Source organism: Amblyomma mixtum, chromosome 2 (genome assembly GCF_055824585.1).
Source record: "Amblyomma mixtum isolate Tamu chromosome 2, ASM5582458v1, whole genome shotgun sequence".
NCBI classification, from domain to species: Eukaryota; Metazoa; Arthropoda; class Arachnida; order Ixodida; family Ixodidae; genus Amblyomma; species Amblyomma mixtum.
In genome coordinates this window covers 146338898-146365367 of record NC_143013.1, presented here as the reverse complement: position 1 = coordinate 146365367, position 26470 = coordinate 146338898, and the positions used below count along the sequence as shown (strand labels likewise).

Genomic DNA, 26470 nt, shown 5'->3' with positions numbered 1-26470 from the left:
GATGGCTGGGACATCGATGTTCATACAGGTCATATGAGATAGACAAAACTGCAGTATCACTGCTCCTTCATTAGGCATCATCTCAGACCTTGAAAGGCGGCTCAAACATTGTAGTACACAAAAACGAGAAAGCGGAAATTTTGTCGCAGTTTACTGATGTTTCATGTGAGCTATAACCAATCCTGAGGGAAGAGCAGCAATCTGGCTCTTCAAACGCAAACCGTGACCGCTTGACAGGAAAACGCTGCTATAAATTATTTAACCTTCGTGGGCTAATACAGCTCGGAGATCCATGTAAATTAACGTCTTGAGCGGCATAAACCAGAAGAAAATAGCTAACAAGTTTTGGTGTCTACGGTGCTTTAAAGGGACGCTGAAGGTGACTTTGTCCGATTGTTGTACTCAGTGTAAGCTGAATCTCCGGCACTTTCTGGTATGTCTACATCCATCCGACAGCAAATGAATCCTTTATAGCCGACAAAGTTATTTGAAAATCTTCCTTCTGGTAGATTCACTGTCGTCAAGTCCCGTCCGAAAAGGACGGGTCGCCACCGTTCTGAAGTGAATGGCGTTGTCGCGTAACCTCTGGGATCCGCCCCCCAAAACGGGTGTCGGCGCGTGCAGTTCACTTGTGAAATAGGCCACTGATGGAGACCGCTGTATTTCGTTTTTTCTTTTGTTCTAGCTTTGTGAGAGGATCTCTTTTACAAAACTATAAGATTTCTGGAAATGTACAAGATTTTTTTTTATGTCTACCTCTTAGCGATCGATAGAATTAAAAACCACGAAGAAGAAAACGACAAGAGCACACACAAAATTGCGGTTATCGGAACATATGGGGGTGGCAGGGAACCAAGACGCCAAGAGGAAACCAGGAGACTCGCTTAGGCGTCCAAGGAATACTCGGTCATACTAGAAAACCATAGGGGCAGAAGAATGCGATATCCCCGCAAATCTCTCAACAGAGAGGAAGCTGTCGCTTGAAGACAATTACAGGCAGGCGGCTCTTACCCAAATCAACATATAGTAAACAAAATCATCCCTAGGATACACGCGAACATATGTCCCTGGTGCTGCGAAGAACCCGCTCTATATCACATCACATGTGCCTGCCAAAACATAGACATGCTCCCCAGAATACAAACCCCCTGAAAAGACTCCTGGGGATACAACCCAGGAGAGAACGCCTCTAAAGATCCCCTAAAGCTGCACTAGAGTACAATAAAGTTTTGTCTTCCTTCCTTCCTTCCTTCCTTCTTTCCTTCCTTCCTTCCTTCCTTCCTTCCTTCCTTCCTTCCTTCCTTCCCTCCTTGCTTCCTTCCCTCCTTCCTTCCTTCCTTCCTTCTTTCCTTCCTTCCTTCCTTCCTTCCTTCATTCATTCCTTCCTTCCTTCATTCATTCCTTCCTTCCCTTCAGTCCTTCCTTCCTTTCATTCCTTCCTTCCTTCCTTCCGTCCTTCCTTCGATCCTTCCTTCCTTCCTTCTTTCCTTCCCTCCATGCTTCCTTCCTTCTTTAATTCCCTCCTTCCTTGCTTCCCTCCTTCCTTCCTTCTTTCCTTCCTTCTTTCCTTCCTTCTTTCCTTCCTTCTTTCCTTCCTTCATTCTTTCCTTCCTTTCATTCCTTCCTTCCGTCCTTCCTTCCTTCTTTACTTCCTTCCTTCCTTCCCTCCTTCCTTCCCTCCTTCCTTCCTTCCCTCTTTCCTTCATTTATTCCTTCCTTCCTTCCCTCCTTCCTTCATTCCTTCCTTCTTTCCTTCCTTCCTTCGTCCTTCCTTCCTTCTTTCCTTCCTTCCTTCCTTCCTTATTTCATTCCCTCCTTCCTTCCTTCCTTTCATTCCTTCCTTCCTTCCGTCCTTCCTTCAATCCTTCCTTCCTTCCTTCTTTCCTTCCCTCCATGCTTCCTTCCTTCCTTCTTTCATTCCTTCCTTCCTTCTTTCCTTCTTTCCCTCCTTCCTTCCTTCCTTTTCTTTCATTCCCTCCTTCCTTCCTTCCCTCCTTCCTTCCTTCTTTCCTTCCTTCCTTCATTCCTTCCTTCCGTCCTTCCTTCGATCCTTCCTTCCTTCTTTCCTTCCCTCCATGCTTCCTTCCTTCCTTCCTTCCTTCCTTCCTTCCCTCCTTCCTTCTTTCCTCCCTTCCTTCCTTTCATTCCTTCCTCCCTTCCGTCGTTCCTTCGGTCCTTCCTTCCTTCATAAACCTTTAGATTAGGTGTAAACGTATAAATCAAGCGGGATTCTACTCCAGGCACATGTTCTATGCCTTTTACTTGTGCCTTTTAAATGATAACAACGCAGTGGCCCCTGATTTTCATGGCGCGACGTACTAGGTAGAGAGCATTTGTGGCTAGCTGACCTCTACATGACGCCACTTCACATTGCACGGATACGGGTTTCCGATGCTTTCAGTAAATATATCGGCGAAACTCGTCGTACCAGCACGTGTCGGGTTCTTAACATCACAATCAATGAATGTGCGAACGCTTTGCCCTTCCAAAAACCGCGTAAATGCGACGCGTATCAACTTTTGACCATTCACGATCTACTGTGCGATGTCAGTTCATGCTAAAGAACCACAGGTGGTCGAAATTTCCGGAGCCCTCCACTACGGCGTCCCTCATAGCATGAGTTGCTTTGGGACGTTAAACCCCCATTAACCAACCAACAGGTCTTACTTCTTAACGTACAATCAAACACATTTATCGTGGCGTCATTCCCCGGTGTATGGTTGGTTTATTGGTTTATTGAGGTTTAACGTCCCAAAGCAATTCAGGCTATGAGGGACGCTGTAGTGAATTGCTACGGAAATTTCGACCACCGGGGGTTCTTTAACGTGCACTGACATCGCACAGTACACGGGCCTCTAGAATTTCGCCTCCGTCGAAATTCGGCCGGCGCGGCCGGGATCGAACCCGCGTCTTTCGGGCCAGTAGCCGAGCGCCATAACCACTGAGCCACCGCGGTGGGGCCATTCCCCGGTATATGAGCAGTGCCATTAAGCAAGGGTCACTATGGCAGCTTGACAGGAGACCACAACATGTGGAGATGTAAAAAAAAGCACAGTGTCACCAGACGCAGCAAAAATCACCGAAAATCCCCGAGTAAAATTAATTAAAATTCTGCTTCATTCCGACAGAAGCAGGAAAGTGCGCAGGAAGAAAGTTAGACATTTAAAACAGGCAGTCTAGATTTGGTACCCGTAGTTTTGATCTAGAGAAGAAACATCCTTCTGACACATTTAGGCACATTGCTTTTGTTGAACCCGAGTTTCTGCTCTGCACAGGAAGTGAGGAAACGTGGTACTGAATATAATGGCCACCGGAATTTCTTCAAAAACAATAAAGACACAGATTTACACTGACCGTTCCGCGAGCCCAAAAGAGCTTGTAAAAGACGAGGCGGCGCATTTTCCTAGGCTTCGGACAGAACCTCTCGTCGCATTGGGTGGCAGGCCCTGATGTCTGAGCGGAAACGGCCGCCTATGGACTTGCTTGTAATGGAATAGGCTGAAAGGAGCTAAGGTGTATCCGTGGGGCAGAATGTCAGCCGCCCTTTAGTACCGAGTGGCGATAAGTGATGAATAGCTGCTGCTTAGAAATGCCAAACAAGATAGGACAAAAGCTTTGCTGATTACGGTCGCATTCGTCTCGCGGAAATACCCGAGCACGAAATCATTCTCTAACCCTGTACGAATTGGAACGTAAACGCGTTTACATTCTTGACGTACCTATGAGCAGAGTGCTATGCAGTGAAGAGGGGGAGGGGGGGGGGGCGTACACAAACCTTGACAGCTCCATGCGTGTTATCCATGCAGCCATTGGCTTAAAATTATGTACGCAGTTTGGAGCGCCTAGTGGTCCATCAGGCACGTGATGGCTTTCGTATCTCCTATTACGATTTTTCATTTCTCACTAACCGCTAACATTTCTCACTAACCGCTACTTTCACTCAGCCGGCTGAAAGCTTCTGACTGCGGTTTTCAACGTATAGCACAAGCAGCAGAGAGAGTTCTCTTCACAACCATTCATATAATACGGCAAATGCATCTGTGCATGAGCTTGAAACCATACAAACGAAGGCCACCACGCAGGAATTTGCACTTTCGCGCTCACTTTTGCTGGTGTTCTGCACTCAAAACACAAGAAAAGAAAGGTCTGTGAGGGCAGCCATGCTTTTTGTTTTCTTCTCAGCGCTCTCCACATTAACGCGACAAAATACATGGGCCCCGATGGTGTTTGTGCATTTTCACTTTGTGCATTGTCCTGAAAGCCAGTTTCCATAATAACGAGGCGTAAGTACATTTAATAGGTTTGCTCCCCTTATGTCTTTTCTATCATTCGTGTCGTCCATAATAGCCGGGGTCCTATTACAAAACCAGACTTTACTCTAAAGGTGAGTTGAAGACACGGAAATCAGCAAGTTGGTCTAATTGGCTATGGCTTACGATTGAAACAACGTTACTGCGCTATAAGACGTTGCAAATTTGCACCTTTGCGCATGTCCTGTTCATTTCGTGTTGTGTCAGCGTCTTGTGCGGTAGTATCAGTACTCACTGAAGTGCGCGGTAGGGGTTGCATGGTGTGGAGAATGTACGGAAGTTGGATTATTAATTGCCATGTCGAACCAACGACAGGTTGAGAGTTCTTCATTCAAAAAGCAAAATCAAACGTTTAACCACGCTACATGTTACTCTGTTTAAAGGGCAGGGAAAGGGAGTGGAGAAAAGTGTGAAAGACAATTAGGAACAAGCGAAAAACATTTAATTTGTCTTCTTGGATATTAGTATGGGGTTGGCGCCAAAGAGTATAAAAGCGTATACAGCTTGTCTAAGTATCCAGTGCCTTGAGAGAGATACCGAAAAACAGCTGAATGCACAGCGCTTCTGCACAGGTCAGAGGAAGCAGACGAACGGGCTCTTTATTGTGTGGGGAAATTTGGGTAACTGCTCCTCTTTTGAAATGATATTTTCTCCCATCTGTGTAAGCCGGGAATTTCAAAAGCAAGTGAGGAGAACAGCTATAAGTATTTGGATGTTAAGGCTGTATTCGGACAGAGCTGATGGTAGACGTTCTGCGGTACGATGTGGTCGATGCTTAAGGGCTTGATTTAGGTGCTGGATCAAGGGAATGCGAGTATCAGCAATTATGCTCCGGCGAGATTTACAAGAGGGCCCTTTGGTAGTTGAAAAATATCTGCGCAATTACCGACGTGTCAGGCCTTCTATAGAAACTCCGGTAATTCTAGTACTGCAGTCATTTTCATGCCACTTCATATATCTTTCGATGACCGAAATGCCGCAGTGTGCCCGAGCTACGTGGATTACCATTCCGTGGCCATGGACGCTGGGCATGCTCATGAATGCAGGTATCCAACATCACGAGAGATCGGATAAGAATTTGTTGCTCTCAGCATGATCCAAAGCTTACAGAAAGCTGCCTTAGAATTAGTAAAAATGACCCGCCGAAAGGCAGTGAGGCGCCAGGCACGCAGAACTGCTTCTTTGATCCCATACAGCTCTGTAAATGGTGAAGACGTCATCCGTTAAAGTCTTCCGGAGAATATTTGCACATATCGACCACAAGAGATAAGGCATTGATAAGGCGAGCCGTCGATGAAGATTTGTTGCCTTCTGATAACATTGCATTTATATAACAAAAAAAAAATATTGTAGTATTGTAGCTTGGGGCATGTCAGTCATCCTGCTTATGCTAGATTTTCGCTGCTTCATTTGAAGACGAAACAGCCAGGCATTTCATATCTTGGCAAAAGCAAAATTCGAAGGGATACTTGAGTTCCCCTTAAAAGCATTACGCGACAGCTTTATTGGGTGAATGCCCTTATATGCGCAACTGGCCATTCTCAACATTCATAGATCAGTGGGAGTCCTCATACCATTCCTGGCGCAGTGGTGCAGCGGTTAAGCTATGCGCCACTGCCCTGCGATGGCAGATGCTGCCACCGGTGGGGCTTGTGCGACCCAGGGTTGCTCTTCTCGAGAAAACTCGCCTGACCAGTAATTAATTTAAATACCACCTGCCATGTTGGTCAGTTTTCTCACAATCCAATAGGCAGGTTGTAATGACGCCACCTAGGTGGTCCACAAGTTGCTTAACGCGCGCTCAACGGTTTAAAGCTTTCGCGTTAACATTTGTTCCGGGTTATGCCGCCACGACCTAGGGTAGTGCACTTTGGCTTCTTCTGTGCACCCGTTGCATTGAACAACGTTCACTGAAGAAACCGGCATATATCATACAGGAGGCCCTCTTTCATTGATGATACAGAGGCAAACGCGACTCCTTATAGCCGGATTTGATTTAAGCAATTTACTTCTTTGCGGTACGCATTCCGACTTTCAGTGGGTAATGTTACAAAGACAGCCTTAAGGCTCTGGAGAAGATCCGGCGTCGTCGGTCTCGTGAGGGCAACATCCGGTGGCCCGCATGCCATCTAGGTGGCATGGCTTCGTGACGTCATCGCAACCTGTCCGCCCTTACAAAAAATGCTTTCGACAGTCTATAGAGACTGCCTATAGACTTCTGCCTATAAAGTCTATAGACTGTCTATAGACAAATCCTAGATAGCAGTCTGTAGGCAATACATATGCCACAGACAGTCTATAGACAATCGATAGGTTTATGGCCATGCTCTTTTAGTAGACTTTTGTCTATAGACAGTCTACAGATTATTCTGAGACAAAAATCAATATCTATAGGAAGTCAATAAAATCAATAAGATGTCTATAGACTGTCTATAGACCATTTTGTAAGGGCGTACCGATGGGTTGAAAACTGCCCATCGGATTATGAGCAAACTACCCACCACGGGAGGTGGGAGGGTCAACTGTGGTTGCTCGCTAGAGGTTGCTTGGAAAGAGCAGACTGGGGCTCACAAGCCCCACCGGTGACTTCACCACTGCCACCAGGTGGGGCAGTGGCACAGAGCTTAAGCGTTGCAGTACTGGGCCAAGAATGGTGTCAGGACTCCCCACGATCTACGAATGCAAAGAATAACCGCACAGAGGGGCACGCATAAGCAGAAGATAGGCGACAGAAAAGGAGTGAGGGATCTGTAGTGACATCGCATTGTGATTGTAGCGGCGCTATCGCCATCATCGACGAAGTACCGCACTTGCGACACGTGCTCGCGCCGGCTGCTGGGCCATGCGCCAGAGAGAATAAAGTCGTTGAAACCTGGAAATTCGGCCTGTCTGCCTGCGCGTACTCAAAAGGGAGGTGATGCGATTTTTGACGGCGAATGGAAGAATAGCACCTGTGTCTGCACAATGATACGTAAAGAGTACCTCAGGCTCTGAGTGGGCCGATTGACGCTAAAGCGTCATGGCTTTAAAGCTGAGCTGCTGTGTCCTTTATGTTTTTATCCTTTGTGGGGATTCTTTTTAATTCCTCTCCCTATGCACCTCAGTAGGGCAATAGACCTGAAAGATGCGCACTTCTTTACAAATCAGTTTTCAGAACGAAAACTGCCATTCTAAGTTTCCAATTCCAGTTTCGGCCTTGCTGAACGATAGCTTCGTATTTCGCCGCGTCATGTCCTGGTGATGAGCGCTTGTTTGTATTAGCCATTTCTATAGAAAGCTATTCTAGCGTCAAAACTGGATATAGTACTGCCCCAGCCGGCTGTGGCGGGCATGGTGGTTGATTGGCAGGTAGTGCTTATGGCAGCAAACGTTGCACCGCAGTCTGGAGATTCCTTGCTCTTGGCCAGCAGTGTGGTATTGGTGCGCTTGATGCCATGCGAAGTCTAGAGCAGCACCGCGTCTATCACCCCCTAAAGAACCATTCGCTTAATGGAACAGCGCTCGCCACATGCCGATGGCGCAATGATTCTTCGGTTTCGCTGGCCAAGAACGAAACTTTATCACCACCGCCTGCAAGTCCCTATTATTCGGAAAGAAATTCATTATTGACTTTTAGTTACTCCGCTTAAGACGGCAATATTTTTCAGTGTCTCTGTACGCCTGGTCGCATAATCCATTTACAATAACGACTTTTTTGTATTGCTACTGGTATTTTTTTTATCATTAAAGCCTTATCTTCGGCACCATTCGTTGCGCCGCAACCGACGCGATAGCCACCCGCTGCACCTCGGCCCCACGACGGTTTACATTTTACCATTTTAGAGTATGGTGTTATAGGGGCAGTCTTCCTTCTCGTTCCTACTACGTGGGTGCTGCGTCTTGTGCCACAGCCTACGTTTAGTTACTGAACAACTTCATTGCTTTTACCTTTTACACGTGTCTCTAAAATGAATCTTTCCAGTTTACTATCATAATTAAGTGGCCTTTCGGCTCTATACCAGTTTTTAACTTATCTTTTCCACCACCCAAATTTTAGACGCCTGCCTACCTCATGTCACAGACTTATTTATCGTTATTGGTGTTTTTTTTATTCTTCTATTCTTTTGTTTATTCATGTTCGCGTGTAATACTGATCACGTCATTCACTTTGGGGTGTGATTTTGGTGTTGTCTTTCATTTTCACCGCTTAACGCGACTGCATCTGATAGGTGGCGTCAGCCGATCGAGTGTGAATATTTCCGTCCTGTAGTAAAATATCAGCGGCAAGTCTGACGTGTGTCCTGCCGCTTCTTTCTGTGTCCGTGTCTTTTTAGCGCTAGTTACCACGTCGGAATCCGTAAACGAACCAGTCCGATAAAGAGCATTAGCTATAGATGGTTTGGTTTATGGGGTTCAACGTCCCAAAGCGACTAAGGCTATGAGAGACGCCGTAGTGGAGGGCTCCGGAAATTTCGACCACCTGGGGTTCTTTAACGTGCACTGACATCGCACAGTACATGGGCCTCTAGAATATCTCCTCCAAAGAAATTCCAGCCGCCGCGGCCTGGATCGAACCCACGTCTTTCGGGTCAGTAGCCGAGCACCATAGCCACTGAGCCACCGCATTAGCTATAGGAACGATGTGATTCTGTCAATGTCGCTGAATATGACACGTCCTGCACCTACACGCAAATGAACTGATGATGAAGATGATAGATTTTTATGGCGGAAAGGAGGTTTCGTCAAAGAGCGCCATGGCACAAAGTATTTTCCGGCTGAAGAAGTTGGGGACGAACGCCTAATTTCCAGACATTTCACCCCATAGTAGCCGAACACCTGTCCACGAGAAAGCGTGCACCGACCGCATAAGTGGGGGTACGTGGCGTCATTGCCGATCGAAGTCTGCACCCGCCGCATACAAACAAATGAACTACCTTTGAAACATGAAAAAAAAAACTGGGAGGGGTTTTGCCTTTTATTGTCGGCAAGGTGCGTTCGTTCACTTCGCTAAACTCGACGACTCGAGGAGTGCGTGCCCTGAAGGTGGGAAAGTCCCGCTTAGGCTCTGTGTTCAAGTGGCTGGAGGGTTAGACGAGAGCCGCTGAGTGGCAGTGAAGTGCTTGTGTGCACTGCGTTGTTAGCGTCACCGGCGCTGCGGAAATCCTCGAGACACTGCCGCTTATACTCGTGAACAGCACACACGCTTGAATGTGTACCTTCCCGAGCACTGTCCCATTCAAATGTTAACAAAGGAGGGTGAGGCTTTCGGTGCAGGCCGTGAATCCAAGCGATAAGCGGTGGGGGAGCGGGGGTGGGGGGGGGGGGGGTAAGAATGCACTCGTGGCTTCCACTGACGTGCCTCGAATGCAGCTATATATAACCACGATTTTCCCGGCGGCTCAGTGGCGCTGCAGTCGCGTTCCAGCCCCTGCAGCCTCACCTCACGTCTCCGGCGAAAGGCCAGTCGCAATCCTCAATACCTAACACCAGTCGTTTTGAAGCGCGCCAGTTCATGTCCCCACCTTTGTTTCGAAATTTAGCTTCTTTTTATGCTCTGGCTGCAACGCCAACATCAGGCGACCGATGCACTTGACCTTTAATCATCGCCGCTCTTGTTGATAAGAACCGCCCCTAGTTGTTATACGCGGAAGGTGCTGCACTTTCCTAAGTTAAATTTTTGAATCGGCTTATATTTCTAAAAGGTAACTGCGTGGGCAGTCTTCTGCTCTAGAAGCTGCTTAGGCAACTGCAAAGAGGCCCATGACAGTAAAGATTACAACAGTATATATATATATATATATAATTCAGCAAAAAAAAAAGAAATCTTGGCACGGTATGTAGTAGTAAGAACGTAGACCGATGTTTGAAGCGCTTGAAGCAATTATTGACGTTTCGACCGCAGAACGGCCTTCGTCAGAATGTCTTACATTCTGATCAAGGCCGTTCCACGGCCGAAGCGTCGATAAATAGTTTCAAGCGTTTCAAACGTTGGTGTATGTTCTTACTATATACATATATATATATATATATATATATATATATATATAGCGAAGGATACGCTTCGTTAAAGGAGACATATGTATTCGACTCGACGTTTCGATCGGAAGACCGATATATATATATATATATATATATATATATATATATATATATATATATATCAAAAAGATTGCTTGGCACCTAACTGATCAATATAAGACAAAGTCACCAGAAATTTATTTTCTGTCTCTCTCTCTCTCTATATATATATATATATATATATATTTGAGAGATGCCAACAGCCACAGAAACCAAGAGACACAGGAGCAGGAGATTTTTAATTAATTTATTTATTTTGTGCTGTTGATCAATTTAGAATATTACTGAATATGTTATCGCTTAAAGCTAATTGATTAGAAAAGCAGAAGAAAAAACAACCACATGCCGCCGGTGGGAACCGAACCCACGACCTCCGAATTACGCGTCCGGTGCTCTACCGCTGAGCTACGGCGACGGCTGTCTGATCTGCTGCTTTCGGGGGTATTTGTGTTTAAACGTGACCTAACCTTGAGAGTGTTCATCAGCTCCACCCACGCTCATATGCGGCGGACGTAGTACGTTCTGAGTTACCGCTGGTGTGACATGGAACGTCATCGAACGACGAAGGTGGAAGCTGTGTGAGAACCCTGTTATGCCTCCTATGGCGTCAAGGCTGCCAGAACCGAGGCCCTCGCTAAGCAATTAAGCAAACAACGAAAGGGGATGGAGGGGCTCGTTATAAGTATGAGAGAAGCCAACAGCCACTGAAACCAAGGAACACAGGGGATTTTTAATTGATTTATTTATTTTGTGGTATTGATCAATTTAGAATATAACGTGGGTGGCGCTGATGAACACTCTCAAGGTTAGGTCACATGTAAATACAAATACCCCCGAAAGCAGCACATCAGACAGCCGTCGCCGTAGCTCAGCGGTAGAGCACCGGACGCGTAATTGGGAGGTCGTGGGTTGGGATCCCACCGGCGGCGTGTGGTTGTTTTTCTTCTCCTTTTCTAATCAATTAGGTTTAAGCGATAACATATTCAGTAATATTCTAAATTGATCAACACCACAAATTAAATAAATTAATTAAAAATCCCCTGTGTCCCTTGGTTTCTCTGGCTGTTGGCTTCCCTCATTCATATAACGAGCCCCTCATTTCGCTTCCCTATATATATATATATGCATACATATATATATATTGTAGGGGTGCGTTTATTAGGCGTCCTCAAGAGACCGAACCGCTGTGCAGGGTCTGGCAGCGTAGACGGGCGTAGCCAGCACCAAGAGAGAAGAGAGCGGGGGAACTTCGTCGTCGTCAGGCGCAGCGTAGTGTCGGCGCATAACTTCGTCGTCGTCAGGCGCAGCGCAGTGTCGGCGCATGGCGGTAGCGGAACCTGTCACAGTTGGCACACTACAGTTTCCCCCGGGTGAAAAGGAGCCATCCTGGCGTCTTAAGGGGAAGGAAGAACAGAGGGGTCGTAGTACGGCTTCAGTCGGTCGACGTGGACGGTTTCGCGGCCACGGCGACGCAAGTCCGCAGCGGGTGCAACAGGCTCAACAATATAATTGACCGGAGATGTTTGCTTGAGAACCCGGTAGGGACCATGATACCGATGCAGCAGTTTCCGCGAAAGGCCGGAAGTTGTGGGAGGCACCCAGAGCCACACAAGGGAGTCGGCAGGGTAGGAGGTAGAGGCCGCGGAAGTGTCGCGGTCATGTTTTTGCTGCCACTGGGTCTGCGTGGTAAACGAGCGAGCAAGCTGGCGGCATTCTTCGGCGTACCTGGCAGCGTCGGACAGTGGCGTGGACTCGGAAATGTCGGGTCGGTAGCGAAGAAGAGTATCCATCGTGCAGGGAGGCTCGCGGCCGTACAGAAGAAAGAAGGGAGAGAATCCAGTGGTGGTTTGTGTCGCAGTGTTATATGCGTAGGTGACGAAGGGAAGAACTTGGTCCCAGTTGGAGTGGTTGGCGTCGACGTACATGGACAGCATGTCACTGAGGGTTCGGTTGAAACGCTCGGTCAGGCCGTTGGTCTGAGGGTGGTAAGACGAAGCGGTTCGATGGATAATGCGGCATTCCTTGAGGAGGGCCTCAAGAGCGTCAGACAGGAATACGCGTCCGCGGTCGCTGAGCAGTTCTTGAGGAGCACCATGGCGAAGAATCAGGTTCTCTAGAAGAAAGGAGGCCACGTCGCGGGCGGAGGCAGATGGTAATGGAGACGTTTCAGCATAACGTGTGAGATGATCCACGGCCACGATAATCCAGCGGTGACCAGCGGGAGTGGGAGGGAGGGGGCCGTAGAGGTCTATGCCAACGCGGTCAAACGGGCGGGCAGGGCAGGGTAACGGCTGCAGTGGAGCAGGCGAGGTGTGAGGCGGACATTAACGCCGTTGACAGGATGGGCAAGATCGCACAAAGTGGCGAACAAAGCGGTACATGCCACGCCAGTAGAATCGAAGACGCAGACGCGTGTAGGTTTTCAACACGCCGCCGTGGGCACACTGTGGGTCCGCATGAAAAGCGGCGCAAATGTCGGTGCGTAGATGGCGGGGGATCACTAGGAGCCATTTGCTTCCGTCGAACAGGTAATTGCGACGGTAGAGGAGACCGTCCCGAATAGAAAAGTGACGGGCTTGACGTAAGAGAGAACGGGACGAATTATCAGTCGTAGGACTCGAAAGGAAGTTAATAAGACTGGCGATCCAAGGGTCTTTCTGCTGCTCGGTTGACATGTCGGCAGTGGCAAGCGAGGACAAGTCGTAAGCAGACACAGGAGCAGGCGATGAAGCACTAGGTAGCGGCGAGCGGGAAAGAGCGTCCGCGTCATTATGCTTGAGGCCGGAGCGGTAAATGACATGAATGTCATACTCCTGCAATCGCAGAGCCCAGCGAGCTAGGCGGCCTGACGAGTCTTTGAGAGAGGCCTGCCAGCACAGGGCATGGTGGTCGGTTACTATACAGAACGGGCGACCGTAGACATAGGGACGAAATTTTCCAATGGCCCAAATGATGGCCAAACATTCTCGTTCGGTAACAGAATAGTTGGCCTCCGCTTTGCTCAAGGTCCGACTGGCGTAGGCGACCACATATTCACGGAAGCCAGGTTTGCGTTGGGTGAGAACAGCACCCAGTCCAATACCGCTGGCGTCAGTGTGGATCTCAGTAGGCGCAGTCGGGTCAAAGTGGCGCAGGATAGGAGGCGAAACCAAAAGGCGGCGCAACGTGTCGAAGGCGTCATCGCAAGCAGGCGTCCAAGCGGAGAGGTTGGAGCTGCCTGCGAGTAGCTGGGTCAGAGGAGCGATGATCGAGGCGAAATTTAAGATGAAGCGACGGAAGTACGAGCAAAGGCCAACGAAGCTACGGAGCTGCTTCAGTGAGGTGGGCTTTGGAAATTCGGCAACTGCACGAAGTTTGGCGGAGTCCGGAAGAATGCCGTCTTTAGAGACTACATGTCCTAAAATGGTGAGTTGTCGGGCAGCAAAGCGGCACTTTTTCAAATTCATCTGGAGCCCAGCGTCAGTAAGACAAGTCAGAACGCGCTCCAGGCGGATGAGATGAGAAGAAAAGTCAGCAGAAAAGACGACGATGTCATCGAGATAGCAAAGACAACTCTCCCACTTGAGTCCACTAAGGATGGTGTCCATCAGGCGTTCGAAAGTTACCGGGGCGTTGCAAAGGCCAAACGGCATGACGTTGAACTCATATAAGCCGTCAGGTGTTATGAAGGCAGTTTTAGAGCGATCAGTGTCAGCCATAGGCAGCTGCCAGTAACCTGACCTCAAATCCAGCGAGGAGAAATACTCAGCTCCTTGCAAGCAGTCCAGGGCGTCATCGATTCGTGGCAGGGGATAGACGTCCTTGCGTGTGATGTTGTTGAGCCGGCGGTAATCAACACAGAACCTGATGGAACCATCTTTCTTTTTTACCAACACAACAGGAGACGCCCAGGGACTGTGAGATGGTTGTATGACACCCCGACGGAGCATGTCGTCCACGTGATCAGAAATGACGCGGCGCTCAGAAGCCGAGACACGATAGGGGCGCTGGCGAAGAGGGGCGTGTGTACCGGTGTCGATGGTGTGCGCAACGACAGACGTACGGCCCAAGGCAGTCTGAGGAAGATCGAAAGAAGACCTGAAGCGCTGGAGGAGGGCGACGAGTTGATCACGTAGCGCGGGTGGAAGGTCAGCGTCAATGGCACGGTGGAAGACGTCGGAGGGCGGTGGATCATTCTTAACATCACAGGAGCTGAGCACATTGACATCGAAGGAAGCGGTGGTATCAAGAATAGGGTAGGGAAGGCAGGAATCAAGTTCTTCAATACGCCCGAGGCATTCACCTCGGAGCACTGCTGACGGGCACGAAGATGGGTTCGAGACGTAAATTGCACTTTGTCCATGGTCGATCGTCAGAACAGCAAAGGGAAGCAGGAGGCAGGGATGGCGGGAAGCGGTTTCGGAAGGCGTGAAGAAAACAGTTGAATGAGTGACGCCGGCACAGGAGAGGGGTACGAGGGCAGCAGAAAACGGAGGAATGTCGGTATCAGTCGCGACCACAAGTTTGGCAGACTGCGTAGGTACGTCGCAAAAGGGAGCGTCACACAGCGGAGAAAAGGCGATTTCAGCTCGAGCGCAGTCAATAACGGCACGATGGGTCGAAAGGAAGTCACATCCCAGGATGATGTCGTGTGAGCAGTGAGACAGCACAATAAACTCGATGGTGTACAAAACATCTTGAATGAGGACACGGGCCGTACATGCGGCTGAGGGATGACTGCGCTCTGATGAGGCGGTGCGAAGCGAAAAGTCAGAAAGTGGAGTAGTCACTTTGCGGAGTCGGCTGCAGAGAGCTTCACTTATAACAGATACTGCAGCGCCCGTGTCGACGAGGGCGAGAACCTTGGCACCTTCCACGAACACTACGATTACATTAGCGGGACGACACGGAGGACTTGAGGAGTTCGAAACAAGCGCAGTTCTTGCCCCAGGAACTGCGGCTGTTAGTTTCCCTCAAGTGCGGAGCTAGAACGTCGCAGCATCGGAGAAGGGGAACGGCGTCGAGGGGAAGGCGATCGGCGAGTGGTGTAAATTTGGCGATCAGGGGAAACAAAGGGGGGACCAGGTGGACTTCGCGGCGAGGATAGTTCGGCATCGTACGGGTAGGAGCGCAGATCAGGTCGAGAAGGCGGAAGGCGCTGGCGGCAAAGCCGCGCGACATGGCCGGGCTGACCACAGGCGTAACAGATGGGTCGGTTGTCCGCAGTACGCCAGGGATTCGTAGGATGTGGGCGAACTCTTGAGAACGGAGCTTGAGACGGGGGCTCAGACGGCGGCGGCGGACGGAAAGAAGGGGCGGCCTGGTAGGAATCGGGTGCCGGCGTATGTCGTGGCCTGGCCACTGCTTGGGCGTACGTCAGGGGTGCTGTCACAGGCGGGAGCACAGGGCTTGACGGTAGCAGGTCAGCGACTTGGTCTTGCACGACACGGCGAATGGTAGGAGCCAAAGACGGGGTCGAGTCAGGAACTTGGCGGGCGGGGTCTTGAAAATGTGATATGAGGGACAGCTGGCGAGCGACCTCTTCACGAACGAAGGCTTTGATTTGGTTGAGAAGAGGGGAGTCCTCAGGAGAAGTACCGCCCAGGGCCAGTGTAGAGAGGGCCTCGTCGCAGACACCGGCACGCCGTGTGGAAGCGCGCTGCTTGCGGAGCTCGTCGTAGCTCTGGCAAAGCTTAATAACCTCACTGACGGTGGTAGGATTTTTCGCGAGGAGCATCTGAAATGCGTCGTCAGCGATGCCTTTGAGGATGTGGTGGATCTTATCCGCTTCTGGCATGGCGGCGTTGACACGTTTGCAGAGGTCAACGATGTCCTCAATGTAACTTGTGAAGGTCTCGTCGGTGTGTTGAGCGCGGTCCCGTAAGCGCTGTTCGGCACGGAGCTTGCGCACCGCAGGGCGGCCGAATACTTCCGCAAAACTCTTCTTAAATACGGGCCAAGTGGGTAGGTCCGCCTCATGGTTTCGAAACCAGAGGTTCGCCACGTCCATGAGATAAAAGATGACGTTACTCAGCTTGATAGTGTCATCCCATTTGTTGTAGCTGCTCACTCGCTCATACGATGACAACCAGTCGTCAACATCTTGGTCGGCAGTGCCACTGAAGAGGGCAGGGTCACGCTGCCGGATGGCGCCAGAACAAATGACGGTGGTTGAACTGGCCGCCGGTGTTGGGGCAGTCTCATTTGGCATGGTTGACACAGGCGGCAGCGTACGGCTCCGGAGTTCCAGGTTGGTAGGGGACGAACCCAGCACCTGCACCAATTGTAGGGGTGCGTTTATTAGGCGTCCTCAAGAGACCGAACCGCTGTGCAGGGTCTGGCAGCGTAGACGGGCGTAGCCAGCACCAAGAGAGAAGAGAGCGGGGGAACTTCGTCGTCGTCAGGCGCAGCGTAGTGTCGGCGCATAACTTCGTCGTCGTCAGGCGCAGCGCAGTGTCGGCGCATGGCGGTAGCGGAACCTGTCACAGTTGGCACACTACAATATATATATATATATATATATAGATGAACACTCTCAAGGTTAGGTTATTTGTAAACATAAATACCACCGAAAGCAGAAGGTTTGACAGCCGTCGCCGTAGCTCAGAGGTAGAGCACCGGACGCGTAATTCGGAGGTCGTGGGTTCGGATCCCACCGGCGGCATGTGGTTGTCCTTTCTTCTGCTTTTCTAATCAATTAGCTTTAAGCGACAGTAATATTCTTACTTGATCAACACCACAAAAAAATAAATAAATTAAAAAAATGCCCTGTGCTCCTTGGTTTATGTAGCTGTTGGCTTCTCTCATATATATATATATATATATATATATATATATATATATATATTGTAGTGAATTACAAGTAACGCGCCTGAACTATTATGAATGCGCCTCAGGTTGCCTCGATGGCAGACGAAGAAGTTGACGACGAAGTGTGCCGGCGCGCGCGGCTCCAGCTCTCTGGCTGTGTAGACTGACTGATTTTGCTGCCGTCCGCTCAGCTGTTTGGCGAACTGTATAGCTGAGGTCACTAGTACGCGAACCCCCTTTCATTTGGTGGAGGTTGCGGTCGTCTGACGCCCTGGACCTTCGCAGCCGTCTCTACGACCAGCCCCGGTTTCTTCGCCGTCTCCGCAGCGGCTTTACAACCCTTGGCGCACATCGGATAACCGACCCATCTGTTACTCCTGTGGGTACGCGGGACATGTCGCCCGCCACTGTCGCCGTCGCATGGTGGCATCGCCGACCATCTCAACCCCTGTGCATCCAGTCCCTTCGGTTGCTCCCTTAACCTACGCCGAGGCTATTCCTGCTGCACAATTTTGTTCTCCGCCATGGTGCGCCGCGCGAGTTGCTCAGTGATCGAGGCCGTGTCTTTCTTTCGGACGTGGTGGAAGCCCTCCTCAGAGAGTGTCGCATCATTCATCGGACCACCACTGCCTACCACCCTCAAACTAACGGGCTGACTGAGCGCTTTAATCGCACTCTCGGCGATATGCTCACCATGTACGTCTCGTCAGATCAGTCTAACTGGGACTCTGTGCTGCCTTTTGTGACGTACGCATACAATACCGCCACCCAGTCAACCACCGGATTTTCCCCTTTCTACCTGTTGTATGGCCGTGAGCCGTCCTCCACAATGGACACGGTTTTGCCGTACACTCCGGACGCCTCCGAATGCACGCCCCTTTCCGAACTCGCCAAGCACGCCGAGGAATGTCGCCAACTGGCCCGTTCTTTCACCTCGGACTCCCAAGGTCGCCGAAAGCATGAACACGATGCCCATCAAACCGCGCACGCTTTCTCTCCAGGTTCATTAGTTTGGCTTTGGGTCCCCTCCACTACACCAGGACAGTCTTCGCAATTTCGCAGAGAACATCATGGCCCTTACCGCGTCGTCGAATCAACATCCCCTGTTAATTATATTGTAGAGCCGCTTACACCCTCTTCGGACTTGCGTCGTCGCGGCCGTGAGCTTGTCCATGTCAGTCGCCTCAAGACTTATTACGACCCGCTCCTCTTGCCAGCACCATAGGTCGCCAGGATGGCTCCTCTTCCATCCCGGGGCCATTGTAGTGAATTACAAGTAACGCGCCTGAACTATTATGAATGCGCCTCAGGTTGCCTCGATGGCAGACGAAGAAGTTGACGACGAAGTGTGCCGGCGCGCGCGGCTCCAGCTCTCTGGCTGTGTAGACTGACTGATTTTGCTGCCGTCCGCTCAGCTGTTTGGCGAACTGTATAGCTGAGGTCACTAGTACGCGAACCCCCTTTCAATATATATAAACGTAATTCGGTTGACACACGGTAGAAAAACAACAAAAACAACAAATTCTAACGTTTCGACCAGGGTCTGGCCTTCGTCAGGGTCTGGCACTCTGACGAAGACCAGACCCTGGTCGAAACGTTAGAATAAAGTTGTTGTTTTTCTACCGTGTGTCAACCGAATTACGTTTATGTTGTACCGGATCCATCCGATCTTCACCCCCTTCTTATATATATATATATATATATATATATATATATATATATATATATATATATATATATATATATATATATATATATATATATATTGCCACGAATATTACACAGCACACAGAGACACAAGAACTGCTCCAGTCTGCCGAGCGGTCACCAGCAAGAAGACGAACCACTTCTTCTTCCTCGTCACCAGCGAGATGGCGAAGCACTTCTTCTTCGTCCACTTCTGAGCTGTATCATTGCTCCCTCCCCTGCAGCATCGCCTCGATGCGGGCCGCTTTCACAGAGGGGAAAATGGGTTAGACACGGAAAGTGAGACACAGCTATCACGACACACAACCGGTGGCACTCAGCGTCAAGTACAATCAGCAGGACGGTCGTGGTACGGCTTCATACGAACGACGTGCACAACATCCGGATGCGGTGGTCTGCGCGAAGGGCGGCCTGGGGTTGCCGGTGAAACTTCGTACGTCACGTCGCTAATGCGGCGGAGAACTCGGTAAGGTCCGAAGTATCGGCGCAGTAATTTTTCGGACAACCCACGGCGACGAACTGGTGTCCAAACCCACACGTGGTCGCCTGGTTCGTACGTAACAAATCGCCGTCCGAGATTGTAGCGGTCAGCGTCGGCGTGCTGTTGACGGTGTATTCGCTGCCTGGCCAGTTGACGTGCTTCTTCAGCCCGCTGAACGAAAGTGGCGACGTCAAGATCTGGCTCTAGGTCACACTGAGGGTCGACGGGCAACATGGCATCCAAAGAAGTAACAACTGGACGACCGAAGACAAGCTGGAAGGGCGGGAGCCGCGTTGTCTCTTGCAGGGCCGTATTGTAAGCGAACGTTACGTATGGGAGAATTTGGTCCCATGTTTTATGCTCCACATCCACATACATGGAGAGCATGTCGGCCAGGGTTCTGTTAAGGCGCTCTACCAAACCATTTGTCTGTGGGTGGTACGCTGTTGTACGCCTATGGCTGGTGTGGGTCAGATCTAGGACTGCCTGAGTCAAGCGGGCTGTGAAAGCAGCTCCACGGTCAGTAATTATAACCGCAGGAGCGCCATGACGCAGCACGATGTTGTGTACAAAAAACGTAGCCACTTCGACAGCAGTTCCGTTTGCAAGCGCCGTTGTCTCAGCGTACCGCGTCAAATAATCCGTCGCGACAGCAATCCAACGTTTTCCAGTGGATGACTTCGGGAAAGGGCCGAGTAGGTCCATTCCCACTTGTTGGAAAGGCGTCTTCGGAGGCGCTATGGAATGAAGAAATCCTGCGGGTTTGAAGGGAGGAGACTTACGGCGCTGGCAGTCGCGACAGGTTTTGACGTATGTCCGCACTGATGGAAGTAATCTTGGCCAGTAGTACCTCTGCCGAATCCTCGCTAAGGTACGACTGACCCCCAGGTGGCCGGCAGATGGTTCGTCGTGGCAAGCGCTCAAGATATCAGGTCGCAACTCGGACGGTACTACGAGCAGAAATGTTGCAGTGTTGCTCTCAAAGTTGCGCTTGTAGAGGACGCCGTTCTGCAGAGTGAAGTATTTGAGTCCACGAAGAAAAACACGAGGAATGCGGGAACCGTCGCAGCCTTCCAGGTACGCGATGAGCGGCGCTAACTCTGGGTCTTCCCTTTGAAGCTGCGCTATATCGGTTGCGCTAACAGCACCAAGGAAAGAGAAGTCTTCAGTGATTTCCGGGGAAGCAAGGTCCACTGGCGCGCGTGATAAACAATCCGCATCTTGGTGCTTCCGCCCCGACTTGTACACGACCGTTACGTCGTACTCCTGCAAACGGAGGCTCCACCTCGCCAACCGCCCAGATGGATCTTTGAGGCTGGCCAGCCAGCATAACGAGTGGTGATCACTGACAACGCGAAATGGTCTTCCGTATAGGTATGGGCGGAACTTACTGATGGCCCTGACTACCGCAAGACATTCTTTCTCAGTCGTTGAATAGTTGCATTCCGAGCGCGAAAGTGTACGGCTTGCGTATGCGATGACTCGTTCGGCGCCATCCTGCCACTGTACCAGGACCGCCCCAAGGCCTACGTTGCTAGCATCAGTGTGTATGTCAGTTGCTGCGGCGTCATCGAAATGGGCGAGTATCGGTGGACGTTGCAGGCGGTGGCGGAGCTCCACGAAAGCATCCTCTTGGTCGCTTCCCCACAAGAAGGGTGTGTCGTCTCTGGTCAGCGCTGTTAAGGGTTCAGCTATTTTGGAAAAATCTTGGACGAATCGTCGATAGTAAGAGCACAGTCCCAAAAAACGTCGAAGGGTCTTTTTGTCAGTGGGACGCGGGAAACTGGAGACAGCAGCGGTCTTGTCGGGATCTGGGAGAACACCGCGCGCGCTGACAACATGGCCGAGGAAACGAAGCTCCTCAAAACCGAAATAGCATTTCTCGGGCTTGATCGTAAGTTGCGCACATTGGAGCGCCCGGAGCACTGTGCGCAGCCGCTCCAAGTGTTGCTCGAAGGTGGGCGAGAAAATGACGACGTCGTCCAGGTATACGAGGCACGTCTGCCACTTGAGCCCAGACAAGACAGTGTCCATCATGCGTTGGAAAGTGGCCGGCGCTGAGCATAGTCCAAACGGGAGCACCTTAAATTCGTATAGGCCATCAGGCGTCACAAAAGCAGTTTTCTCGCGGTCTCGCTCGTCCACCTCTATCTGCCAGTAGCCGCTTTTGAGATCCAAGGAGGAAAAGAACCTGGCATCACGTAGTCTGTCGAGTGCATCATCAATCCTGGGGAGCGGGTAAACGTCCTTTTTCGTCACGTTGTTCAGTTTGCGGTAATCGACACAAAATCTCAGGGTGTTGTCTTTCTTTTTCACGAGGACTACCGGTGACGCCCATGGACTTGTCGACGGTTGAATGACATCGTCGGCGAGCATTTCGTCCACTTGCCTTTTAATGGCTTCGCGTTCCGTCGAAGTAACGCGGTATGGGCGCTGGCATACGGGTGGTGTAGTCTCGTCGGTGATAATGCGATGCTTTGCGACAGGCGTACGACCGACCCTGGAGCTTGTGGCAAAACAACCCGCGAAGTCGGTTAGAAGCGCCGAGAGAAGAGCCTTCTGCTCAGGCGCCAAATCGGGATTGATTCTGACGGACGGAAGGACAGGGCATGGTGGGGCCTGGTCTTCAGGGCTTGTCTCCAGGGCGCACACTTGAGGCACCACAGCGAAGTCATGCAGGAAGGCGACAGCCGTGCCCTTGGCGAGGTGCTGCAACTCGTTGGCAAAATTTGTAAGGAGCACACTAGCACAACCGTCTTGTAGTTGGACGAGCCCGCGAGCGATGGCTACTCCTTTCTCGAGCAGCAGGGGTACGTGGCTATCAGCGACACCTTCGTAGTCGTGGAATAAATCATTCCTCACGAGAACTAGCACACTGGACCGGGGTGGCACCATTACGTCGTCGTCAACAAGTCGCAGAGCAGTGAAGCGTGAATCGTCTGTGTCAGTGCGTGCCACGGCCCGTTTCGTCGAGAACGTGACCCGTGATTCGTGGAGGTCAATGACAGCACCGTTCGTGTGGAGAAAGTCAAGACCGAGGATCAAGTCCCTCGAACACTCACGGAGGACTACAAACTCGCCGACGTACACAAAACCACGGATATCGACACGAGCTGTGCACCTGCCGGCAGGGATAATCAGGTGACCCCCAGCAGTGCGAATGCTAGGCCCCGACCACCCCGTCAATACTTTCTTCAGTTGTACGGCAAGGGCCAGGCACATGACAGAATAGTCGGCACCAGTATCCAGCAAAGCGGTCACGTCGATTCCGTCAATTTTGACGCACAAATCGGAGGTAGCGCGTCGGATGCTGTCGCTACTCGCTCCCGGAGAAACATCGTCGCGTGGTAGTGGCGCAGGAGGATCTTCACAAGTCCCGGCATCAGCGGCCTTGCCTCCAGAGGCCGCTGGAATCAGTTTTCCCGGCGTGGACTGGGAGAACGGCGTCCGGAGTAGCCTGCGGCTTGACGGGGGCTTGGAGAACGGTAGCGTCGCGGCGACGGTGATCGAGCCTCCTGGTGGCCTGACGTGATGTGGTTCTGGCGCGACGACAGATGGAATGCTATCTCCTACGGTCGTTCCCCGTTCTGAGGGCACGGGTCGTCCGGCGCGAAACCACGCAGGCCCACGCGGCGGTATGGGCACGCCCTGTAGAGGTGACCCGCCTCGCCACAGTGATAGCAGAGGGGCCGACGATCCGGGGCACGCCACACTTCACTCTTTCGCGGCCGCTGATAGGCTGGCGGAGCGTCACCACGAGGGGAGCTCGACGAGAGCACTGCTGGAGTCGCGGCAGTGACGTCGTACCCAGGGGCCTGGCGCAGGACGGACGCATACGTGGGCCTTGCATCAGGCTGGCGAGGAACCTCGGAAATCTGGTGCTGTTGTGCTGCCAGGCGCACCTCGTCCCGGATGACTTCGCTCAGTGGCGTGAAAGATGGTGTCTCGGACGGCGTACGGAAGGCCTGCAGTTCCTCTCTGACGACGGATCGGACCAGCTCGCGTAGAAAGGCCGCGTCGATACCGGGAGGCATGGAGATGGGATCAGGCCCGAAGGTGTTGACGTCGCGATTGTACTGGCGGGCTCGCTGTTCCAGCGTCTTCTCCATAGTTGCCGCCTCGGTGAGGAACTCTGCCACAGTGCTTGGTGGGCTGCGCACGAGTCCTGCGAAGAGCTCTTGCTTGACACCCCGCATGAGGTGACGAAGCTTCTTGTCTTCTGTCATGTTGGGATCCGCGCGCTTAAAAAGGCGAGTCATGTCCTCGTAGTACATGCGTACACTCTCGTTGTGGCGCTGGTTGCGCGAGTGTAACGCAGCTTCTGCTCGCTCTCGACGGTCTGCATTCGGAAAAGTGGCTTTAAGATTGCGGCAGAAAGCTTCCCAGGACGTAAACGAAGCTTCATGATTTTCGAACCATGTCCGAGCCGACTCTTCAAGTGCAAAATAGACATTGTGGAGCTTACGGTTGTCACTCCAGCCGTTGTAACGGGCAACCCGTTCGAATATCTCGAGCCAATCCTCGGCGTCCTCGAACACGTCGCCATGAAACGACGGGGGTGTTCGTGGCTGATGACAGAGGATGTGCGCCGGGAGCGTGGTCTCAGTTGCCATGGCAGCTGGTGCCTCCGAAGGCCGGGGTTGCGTCGCCCTGGTTGCAGCCGGAAGGAGTCCAAATTCAGGGGACGCTCCACGGAGGCGGCGGCCGCGGCGCTGGTGAACTGGGGTGAGATCCGTATTGGTCGGTAGCCTACGCGGGTCTGGAAGCGTACCCAGCACCTCCACCAGATTTGTCACGAATATTACACAGCACACAGAGACACAAGAACTGCTCCAGTCTGCCGAGCGGTCACCAGCAAGAAGACGAACCACTTCTTCTTCCTCGTCACCAGCGAGATGGCGAAGCACTTCTTCTTCGTCCACTTCTGAGCTATATCAATATTGTAAGCACAACATGCGACCTTCGTCTTCATCTGTACATATCCATCATCATCGCTCAAAGCACAACATGCGACCTTCGTCTTCATCTGTACATAACCATCATCATCGATCATCTTCTTCTTCGAAGGGTTGGTCGCCATACTTGCGGGTGCCATTAAAGCTCGCTCCATCCGGCGCTCTGTCTCCTGTCTCACAATATATATATATATATATATATATATATAAATATATAAGTATATATATATATATATATATATATATATATATATATATATATATATATATATAGCGAAGTATACGCTTCGTTAAAGGAAACGTATTTATTCTACTCGACGTTTTGATCGGAAGACCGATCTTCTAAGATCGGTCTTCCGATCGAAACGTCGAGTAGAATAAATATGTTTCCTTTAACGAAGCGTATACTTCGCTATATACTCTTGTAAGCAGTCAAGTACTCCTATGCCTCCTATGCCTCCTATGGCGTCAAGGCTGCCAGAACCGAGGCCCTCGCTAAGCAATTAAGCAAACAACGAAAGGGGATGGAGGGGCTCGTTATAAGTATGAGAGAAGCCAACAGCCACTGAAACCAAGGAACACAGGGGATTTTTAATTAATTTATTTAATTTGTGGTGTTGATCAATTTAGAATATTACTGAATATGTTATCGCTTAAAGCTAATTGATTAGAAAAGCAGAAGAAAAACAACCACACGCCGCCGGTGGGATCCGAACCCACGATCTCCCAATTACTCGTCCGGTGCTCTACCGCTGAGCTACGGCGACGGCTGTCTGATCTGCTGCTTTCGGGGGTGTTTGTATTTACATGTGACCTAACATTGAGAGTGTTCATCAGCGCCACCCACGTTATATTCTAAATTGATCAATACCACAAAATAAATAAATCAATTAAAAATCCCCTGTGTTCCTTGGTTTCAGTGGCTGTTGGCTTCTCTCATACTTATAACGAGCCCCTCCATCCCCTTTCGTTGTTTGCTTAATTGCTTAGCGAGGGCTTCGGTTCTGGCAGCCTTGACGCCATAGGAGGCATAGGAGGCATAGGAGTACTTGAGTGCTTACAAGAGTATCTAGCGAAGTATACGCTTCGTTAAAGGGAACATATTTATTCTACACGACGTTTCGATCGGAAGACCGATCTTAGAAGATCGGTCTTCCGATCAAAACGTCGAGTAGAATAAATATGTTTCCTTTAACGAAGCGTTATTCAAGATGCTTAACCAACTAGCCCGCCAAAACGTGTTAACGCAATTTAACGAAGCGTATACTTCGCTATATATATATATATATATATATATATATATATATATATATATATATATAAGAAGGGGGTGAAGATCGGATGGATTCGGTAGAACATAAACGTAATTCGGTTGACACACGGTAGAAAAACAACAACTTTATTCTAACGTTTCGACCAGGGTCTGGTCTTCGTCAGAGTGCCAGACCCTGGTCGAAACGTTAGAATTAAGTTGTTGTTTTTCTACCGTGTGTCAACCGAATTACGTTTATATATATATATATATATATATATATATATATATATATATAAGGGAAGGGGAATGAGGGGCTCGTTATAAATATGAAAGAAGCCAACAGCCACAGAAACCAAGGAGCCCACCGGCGGCATGTGGTTGTTTTTTCTTCTGCTTTTCTAAGTAGTCACCTTTAAGCGACAATATATTCAGTAATATTCTTACTTGATCAACACCACAAGAAAAAAAAAATAAAAATTAAAAAAAAATCTCCTTGGTTTTTGTGGCTGTTGGCTTCTTTCATATATATATATATATATATATATATATATATATATATATATATGCGCAATAGTTACCTTGGCACCAAAATTGAACTTCAATAAAGTCAATGCTTACTGAAAAAAAAAAACAAATAAACAGCTGAGTGACCACATAATCAAACACTACGTCAACGCTAATTTGCAAAATATTGCGAACCGTCGTAAATTAGTCAGTGCGTACAACAGAAGTACAAACAAGACGCATGTCGCTCACTTCGAAGTTCCACAAATAAACCTCAGACGTCTTTGACTTAGGTGTACTTTGCGAGTGAATTGATTTATTTCAGTATTATTGGACACAAGTATGCAGAATTTGTGTGCGCAATAAATGTATGTAAACGTACAATTATCCTCACAATCTCACTTCCAATGTG

The 26470-nt window shown here is 50.1% G+C and overlaps 1 protein-coding gene and 1 non-coding gene across 4 annotated transcripts in view; both read right to left on the bottom strand.

Moving 5' to 3' along the window:
- LOC149361179 (monocarboxylate transporter 12-like) overlaps positions 1–26470 on the bottom strand; it is a 194183-nt gene that overhangs the window by 128375 nt on the left and 39338 nt on the right. The window contains exon 1 of one of the 3 annotated variants that reach the window (XM_089572608.1): positions 3355–3547. The exons of 1 other annotated variant lie outside the window; for it this stretch is intronic. In XM_089572608.1, the coding sequence (XP_089428734.1) occupies positions 3355–3399 (45 nt within the window). In that variant the 5' untranslated portion in view covers positions 3400–3547. Of the gene's footprint in view, positions 1–3354; positions 3548–26470 lie in introns of those variants that run through there. One more of the 3 variants, XM_089572609.1, reaches the window with a different exon arrangement.
- On the bottom strand, positions 24995–25066 carry TRNAT-AGU (transfer RNA threonine (anticodon AGU)). The gene has a single exon. It is a non-coding gene; the product is annotated as a tRNA-Thr (tRNA).